This window comes from Fusarium tjaetaba (assembly GCF_013396195.1).
Source record: "Fusarium tjaetaba strain NRRL 66243 chromosome Unknown NRRL66243_c0000416, whole genome shotgun sequence".
NCBI lineage: Eukaryota > Fungi > Ascomycota > Sordariomycetes > Hypocreales > Nectriaceae > Fusarium > Fusarium tjaetaba.
The window spans coordinates 10,416-18,257 of NW_023501612.1; the positions used below are offsets into that span (position 1 = coordinate 10,416).

The window sequence follows — 7,842 nt, forward strand, 5'->3', positions numbered from 1 at the left end:
AGGTTCTAAAACAGCGCATTGCACTGGCGTGACAAGTACTGCGGTGATACTGCAATACAAAACTCGATCCTGGAAATCACGGCAGTTGACAGGATCGATTCTGTCTAAGAGATCTTGAAAATTGATAAATCGTCAGCGGCTTTTAATACTTTTTGTGTCCAAAGTGTTTCCAGTGCTGCTAATCTGTCAGAGTTCGAGCTAGCCATGGCATGCGTTCCGCCCTCGGCAGCGCTTATAAGACATTATCATCTGTCTGAACTTAGCGCAAAGTCATGTTTTGAAACACAGACTGGGCTCCATTTATGAACTTCTCAATTGGGAACAGCTTATCGTTGCTTTGCCGATCATTGAAGAAACAGGGACAGGTTCCCCGGAAACTGTACCCACACAGCCCCAGACATTGGATGTTTTGCTTTACCACGTGCGCATTATCATTATAGGTACCCGAGAAGGTTACCGGATTAAGTAGGTGGAATGGAAGAATTTCAGGAGAATCTCTTTGGAATCAGCTCGTACGCTAGGATTTCTATTACTGCATACACGCCTCCTCGTACGACTTCCATCTAGACACCAACTCAAAGCGGTAAATAAAGCTCGTATGGCAGTCGGCAGTTGTTAACGGCCACCGATTATAGCTCCATTTCTTGTTGATAAACCTGTTTGTAGATTAATAATCTTTCGCTTGGCTAAACACAAGTCTCAGAGGGTTGTCCACAAACCCGTAGATTTGGGCCGTAACCGACCGTTTTGGTCCCATCCAAGACCGTTAGCTCCACAGAACGGGATCCTCGGTGCTGTGGAGACGAATGTGTTTTATCTAGCAACCAGTCACAAAACGGCGCTTCCAGAGGGATGAAAGTCAATCGGGAATACATATGTGGATCACGGTTCTCTCGCGTGTGAGCCCCCCCTTCGGTTGTTGACTGGAATGCTACCCCAATATTTTCGGCAGAGCCCCGGGCCCAAGGACACGGTTGACGTGCTGCTAGGATGTAGGATAAGGTTCAAGCACCTGCGCTAGTCTGGCACAACTAACCGTTTCCTTTCATGACATTCTGCAGTACCGGATCCATGGTTCTCTGTCGATCTCAGAGATCATCAGGGGTCAAGCTGATCTGGAGATGAGCTGGATATCACCCAGTGCAATGCGTACGGACTGTTCTGGCAATCAAGGAATAAGAGCACTCGGGTTTTGAAACGATCAATGGTAATATTTAATTTTGAGGATTCTTATTCTTAATGTCTCAGTTAAGAACGGACCAACACCCGGCTTCAGTCTTGAGATATTTCAAGTCTTCTGAGGCAAGGGCACTCGCGTTGCAAGCCATACAATGGGGTCACGTATCATCTTAGGTGTCACCTGGCTCTGCCTTATCCTCACAGCATCTGCCCTCCCAGCTCCTGATCCTTCTTCTTGCATCAGTGAGATATCTCTGCCCACCATTACTCTTCGCCCGAGTAAGGGCATCTACGAGAATGTCTACACTAGGCAATACCAGGAGTTGGCCCCCCAAGGCTTAACGGTAGCTACCTACACCTTCACTCAGACGTGCTCAACCATCAACTGCCCAATTCCCCTCGAGACCGCTCCTCCCACTGGCTTTACCCAGGCGGTCGTCGCCGACGGATCACTCACCGCGACTCTCACATTCCCCATTGAGTCCCTGACGGCATACTCCGCTGCTGGCTACAGCGTCAAGCCTGTCAACACTGCTGCCCCTACGAAGCTTGATTCGGGTGCTGGCTCTACGCCTACCTCAAGCACGGCGAAGAACACTGGCAGCTCTTCCAATAATGTCGACAAAATCCCGAGCTACTTCGATAGGAATAAGCCAACCTCATCTGTAGGGGCGTTCACTCCCCTACTCAGTCCTTCTTCCTCTACGGGAATCCTTACCCTGGACCCATCTCCCTCGGGGCTTCCTCCTTTTGGGGACCCATTGAACAAGGACAACAGCGGATCTAATGGTCAACAATTTGTAGTTGTGGATGCTGCTAGGGCAGAAAGGCCGAATGTTATGGCAACTCTTTTAATATTATGTGCAAGTATACTTATAATGCTCTTATTCTAATATTTATTTTTCTGCCTCTTTTTACCTAAGGCATAGAGGGAATCAACACAATAAACTTAATACTTTACCAGAATTACATTAGATATCAGTACTTGAGCGTATCTTGACAGTATTAGAGGAAGTTGCAAAGCGTATACCCTAAGTCCTAGTATATGTGTTGCCCTTAATGGCTACAGTTATCTGGAATCCACTAATAATGACGTTGGCCTGGTGGGTCCGGATGAGAGATTCTCCGAAGAACGATCGGGAAATGTACCAGTAACTCTACGCGAGAGCTTACCCTCATACGCGGCAATTGAACACGAGAGCAGGGATAACTCTGATGTTCGTCGTTCTATGGGACTGGTCTAAATAGCTACAAGAATGCAGTTACTAAGATAGCCCTGATTCTTAATTATCTGCTCTCGATCAGAAAGTATCCGTATCAGCTTTCCCACCAAGCTCGGTCTAGTGCATGAATGGTTGCAGAGTTGCCAATATTAAGAAATTACTTGTGAGAAATAACTCAACACTAAAGAGCCAAGGAGATGCTTATTCATTGAGAAAGAAGAATTTTCCCAGCCATGTAGGGATCTGATAAGATAATCTGAACCGTTGCTGCACTGTCATAGGTTAAGCTTAAAGTGCCAAGACGTGTCGGTTATCAATCTAAACTATTTGCGTGGTTAGTATGAACTGCAGTGGTCTGATGACACGTCTTGGCATGGGGGAGCTCTCGCACTCATGCAGATTTAAGAAGACGCTGTGCCCTGCGAGGGGAACTGAATTTGTCACTGCAAAATTCCAAGATGGCTGCAGAAAAGAGCGAGATCACACCTGCCGGCCAGGGTCCTTTGGACCAAAGCAGTAGCAGCGCTGCAATTGACTCGGAGAGCAACCAAGATGCCATTTCAGCTCCAACAGAAGCTCTGCGCAAGCTCTGGACCAAGTTTCCGCTTACCTCGGCGTTTGTCGGGTGAGTGAATTTTCAACATCGGGGCCCGCGGGCTGCAAAGCTGATGCGATCTCCAGCCTTTTCGTCATGAACTTCTCTATGATCTTTGCTGCTTCTTCCGCCGGAGTTTACGATCCGTACGCGACTAGTCATTTCCAAGGTCATTCGCTTATTGCTACCGCGAACATCATCCATGGCATTGTTCGCATTGTCACCTATCCACTCGTGGCCAAGGTAGCGGATGTAAGTATACTTTAGTGCTTGTTTGTTTCCTTAACCGAGGCTAACTTGAGTACCAGCATATTGGACGACCGCAGGGATTTGCTGGGGCTGCGATTAGTATGGCTCTGGCGAATGTCCTCTATGCGGCGTGCCGCAATGTCGAGACATATCTTGTAAGCACCTCATCGTTTCCGTGGAAATTGACTGACGCCATCAGGCTGGCGGCATCTTCGAATCGTTCGGTGATACATGGTGGACAATCACTGAGCAGATCTTTATTGCCGAGGTGACCTCCCTGATCAACAGAGGTTTCCTCTTCACCCTCCCGCAATCACTCGCTGCCATACCGACTTTGTACGCCGGCACGTATCTCGGTGAGCATATGCTGCTCAAGTCCTCGTGGCGCTGGGGCTTTGGCATGTGGGCTGCAATCATGCCATTCTGCGCACTGCCAACTATTGCTATTATGCTGTTTATGAATTTCAGAGCGCGAAAGAAGGGTATCGTGAGTAAGCGAACTTCATTGCGAGCTGCCTCCGAAATACCCAAGGGCGCTTCCTGGATCGTCCAAGCTCGACAGGTACTCTATGTCCAGTTGGATATCGTCGGCGCATTCCTGTTACTTGGCGGCCTGTCCATGACACTTCTTCCCCTGTCGATAACTGGGAGACGCAATACTGACAAGTGGACTGAGCCATCGTCTATTATCTTGCTAGTATTTGGCGTCTTGACATTCGTTGCGTTCTTGATCTGGGATGGCCGGTATGCAAAAAAGCCCATCGTGCCTTTCCGCATGATCAAGAACCGCAACGTCATACTCGCTTGTGCTTCGGTGTGCTTGATCGCAATGTCGGACTCGACGTACCGAACATTTGCTTCAAGCTTCTTGCAGGTCGCCGGTGGCTATTCTCCTGGCCATGCAGTTCGTATTGAGTGAGCGCCCCCCAATCGCCATGGCGAGGCGCACAAGTGCTAACGATTCATCAGCAATTCTCGGCGCGTTGCGTTGAACCTCGGAGGTCTTGTTATTGGCTTGGGCATTAGATTTGTCAAGCACACCAAACCATTCATCATTCTTGGCTGCTTGATGGTTGCTTTAGCGAACGGACTTCCCATTTTCTTTACAAACATCGACGGAGCTCGAGTCGCAAATGAAGCGTCACTGACCACGGGACAAGTCTTGCTTGGTCTTGGCCGTGGTTTCGCTCAGGTTCCACTCCAAGTCTCTCTACAAGCCGCTGTTCCAGACCATGAAATTGGTATGGCAACCGCCATGTTCCTTTCCTCATCCGGATTCGGTGCGAATGTTGGTAATAGGTAGGTCTTCATGCAAGATCCATCTTCCGAGGCAGCAACCAACCTGCATCTCAAGTATTGGAGGAGCATTATGGAACACCCTGCTTCCCCGCCGCCTCGCTGCAAACCTCCCAGAAAAAGTCAAGGCCAGCAGCACTGCAATCTTCCGTTCGATCGCAGTTGCACAGAGCTATGAGTTGGGCACCGAGACTCGTGATGCGATCAACCTGAGCTATCGCATGACACAGCAGACCCTCGCCATTGGATCTCTATCCCTGTCTATTCCGCTGTTGTTGATGATGTTCTTCTTCCGAAATGTCAAGCTAGCCAAGGAAGATAACGAGAGGAACGAGATTGCAGAGCAACAGCTTGCTGCAGCAGAGCAGAAAGTTGGTAATGTACAAAATGAGACGAGCGAGAAGAAGTAGCCTGTTAAATCACGCAACATCCCATCGAATGCCCTCTCCTGGGTGATGAATCGGGGCACATTTCTCAGAATTACCCATTTTGTCATGGGGACGTGGGAGCTCAGTTGCAGCTGTTGACAGATGGCACTCAATGGCACAGCATTCAAGCAACCTCGTCCAATGCTGCTATCGGCGTAAATAATCTCTGTGGCAGTAATCAATCAGGCGACAATAGCGGCACCAGGGGGCCGGAATCGTACTTATCTTATATAACGTCTCCTACATCGTGACGCAGATGTGTCATAAATATCTGCATAGCGACGCAGATATATTATATTATCTGGCCTATTCTCATGTTTCCACGCAAACAGTGCTTGATTCTCCATTTTTACATGTATCACCTATTGCCAGTACGTCTTCGAAAAGCCCTCAGAGTGACCTCAGCGTGGCCGGCCAGCTCAACAACTTGCATCTACAAATTTGACGCTTGGAGTTGCTATTTAAAGCTTTGGGCTGAAATGCGCGTCGTCAACTTGTGCGGATTGAATGCACGGGGATGTCATTCTGGCGTTCTTGGGATGGAACCATTGGCTTACATGCTGCAAGCCGACAGCCGACAGCAGCAGGCTGCACCTCTTCAAATCTCTCCCATCTGTATATTCCAAGAACAATTAATTTGCAACTATGATATAGCCAAATTGAAGCCATTAATTAAGTGTTAGGCGATGACTACTGGAATGCTCCGATCCTCCTTTCAAAAACGGACATCTCTCAATAGTGTCCTGTTCTACCAAACCTGCATCCTTTCGCTTCAGCCCCAATACGAATAAGCCCTTTGAGGTACCGTACATGAAAGCGGGGGCGGGTGAGAAATTAGCGGTTTAAACAAGGGATGATAGGGCTGTGCAGGCGAGGGCTGGCCGCTAGTTTTCAGCTGGGCGCCACCCTTTCGCTCATTATGCTGACTGCCACTTCACTTAGCGTATCATCCCTACCTATGATACTTACCGTGGCTTACTTATGGGGGTATTCATTCGTCAATGGCAAAGCAAGCTCTGGGCTTACTGGGTCTGGGCTCAGCCATTGTCTTGTTTCGATGCCAGAGCCTTGGAATTGGATTGCTACATAATAAGCGGAGTGCCCCACGAAGAAGCTTTGAGGCTCTGCATCGTCTTGTCCATTCTTCAGACTTGTGATATTGTCATTCCCATCATCACCAGTCAAAATGCACAGTTTTTTCTCCATCAAGGCCGTGGGCTTTGCTCTTCTATCGCTCGCCAATGCCCAGGATGTATCCGAGAACCTGGCCGGTGCTATTGCTGACTACGACTCCCTGTCCCTTTTCCGTTCCCTCCTCGGCGCGGCTCCTCAGGTACTGGCTGAGACCCTTTCCAGCCAGGGTAGCAATGTTACCATCTTGATCCCTACCGATAACGCTATCAAGAGCTACCTGAAAGACTCTAGCATTTCAGACGTAACCGAATTGAACCAGACAATGCTACAGGTCTTCTTCTCATATCACTCCATGGCGGCTTCCCTCTCGTCCACAGACTTTGATTATTCCCGTGGACTGTCGGTGCCCACTTTGCTGAAGAGCGAAGAGTTCAACAACAGAACTGCAGGACCTCAGATCCAGAGCCAGTTCGGCAACAGCGCTGATGGCCAGGTCGTGTTCGCTTCGAGAGAACGGAAGGGGAAGAGAGCTGATGGGGATATCAGCGGGGCAATTGTCAATCTCCGAGCAGGTGAGGAGCAAAACATCAAAATGACTGCTGTCGATGGATCTTGGGGTGAGAAGAATGCCAGCAGGTTTCAGATCGTGGATAAGTGAGTAATAAATCACTGGCTATCTGGCATCAGACTAACAGACCTTTGCAGGGTCCTTCTTCCGCCTCTATCATGTTCGAAGACAGTTCAGGCTGCTGACGACAAGAGACTCACAGCCTTGAATGGCGCTCTAATCAAGGCAGGTTTGTGGCCCGCTCTAGACGCCTCAAAGAACGTAACATGTCTTGCACCCTCAACGCAAGCGTTCAAGGATGCTGGAAGCCCCGATGTTGAGCTGTCAAAGGAGGACCTGGGCGGAGCGCTGTTGTAAGTTGTTTCTGCTACTCATACAAGACTATACTGACGTATCTCAAAGGGCCCATACCCTCAACGAAGTTACCTACTCTAATTACCTTCGCGACGGCCAAGTCATTGGAACTCTGAACAAGACCGAAGTCCGAGTTAGAATCATAGATGACGAAATCTACTTCAACAACGCCAAAGTCATTGAGGCGAACGTCCTCACGAACAACGGCCTCATCCATATGTAAGTCATTTTTCGTCCATCGCATTGGACATACTAACAAGTGCAGCCTCGATTCAGTCATTCAAGCAGGGGGAAAGCCCAGTGAGACCAGCACTGGAACGTCAACCGCTGAGACTGCAAGTGCTACGTCGAGTGGGTCAGAGCCGACCGGAAGCTCTGCGACTGTTTCGCCAGACAATGGAAATTCTGGTAGTCGCCTGTCAATTGACTTTGGCATGTTGAGCGTCTTGGTTGCGGCTTATGCAATCATGTGAAAAGGATTATTCGGAGTATTGGACATATACTAAATCGTAATATATTATTGGATTCCTAATAAACATCATATTATTTCTTTGAAACCTGCACTTCATGTCTCGAGCCGGTCTACCAAGATTGCTTGGGTTCTTACTAAGTATCTACCTCCCCGGGGATGTGTTTTCATAACGTCGACACAAGGCCAAGATAGGCGCCCAATTGACTTTGACTTGCACATTTCGATTTGTTCACCCGACGACGTTCTACTCATCTCAAATCCCGAACCATGCTTCGGCGTGTGGACAATTGCGGGGAGACGCGGGGTGACAGTTACCGGCCGGTCTCGGGATGAGGGGGAGAGCG

The 7,842-nt window shown here is 48.9% G+C and overlaps 3 protein-coding genes across 3 annotated transcripts; all 3 read left to right on the forward strand.

The window, feature by feature from the left end:
- Positions 1–1,331: 1,331 nt before the first annotated feature.
- Positions 1,332–2,072, forward strand: FTJAE_13412 (uncharacterized protein; the record flags this gene model as incomplete). Its single annotated transcript, XM_037346554.1, has 1 exon — positions 1,332–2,072. One exon carries the CDS (start codon positions 1,332–1,334, stop codon positions 2,070–2,072), a length of 741 nt encoding a protein of 246 aa, XP_037199559.1.
- A 788-nt stretch (positions 2,073–2,860) lies between these two features.
- FTJAE_13413 (major facilitator) lies at positions 2,861–4,952 on the forward strand (the record flags this gene model as incomplete). Its single annotated transcript, XM_037346555.1, has 6 exons — positions 2,861–3,027; positions 3,084–3,249; positions 3,306–3,401; positions 3,446–4,161; positions 4,216–4,545; positions 4,601–4,952. The coding sequence occupies 6 exons, from the start codon at positions 2,861–2,863 to the stop codon at positions 4,950–4,952; spliced, it is 1,827 nt and encodes a 608-aa protein (XP_037199560.1).
- Positions 4,953–6,156: 1,204 nt separating this feature from the next.
- Positions 6,157–7,499, forward strand: FTJAE_13414 (transforming growth factor-beta-induced ig-h3; the record flags this gene model as incomplete). The annotated part of the gene is made up of 4 exons (XM_037346556.1): positions 6,157–6,758; positions 6,810–7,025; positions 7,075–7,245; positions 7,292–7,499. The coding sequence occupies 4 exons, from the start codon at positions 6,157–6,159 to the stop codon at positions 7,497–7,499; spliced, it is 1,197 nt and encodes a 398-aa protein (XP_037199561.1).
- Positions 7,500–7,842: the final 343 nt, after the last annotated feature.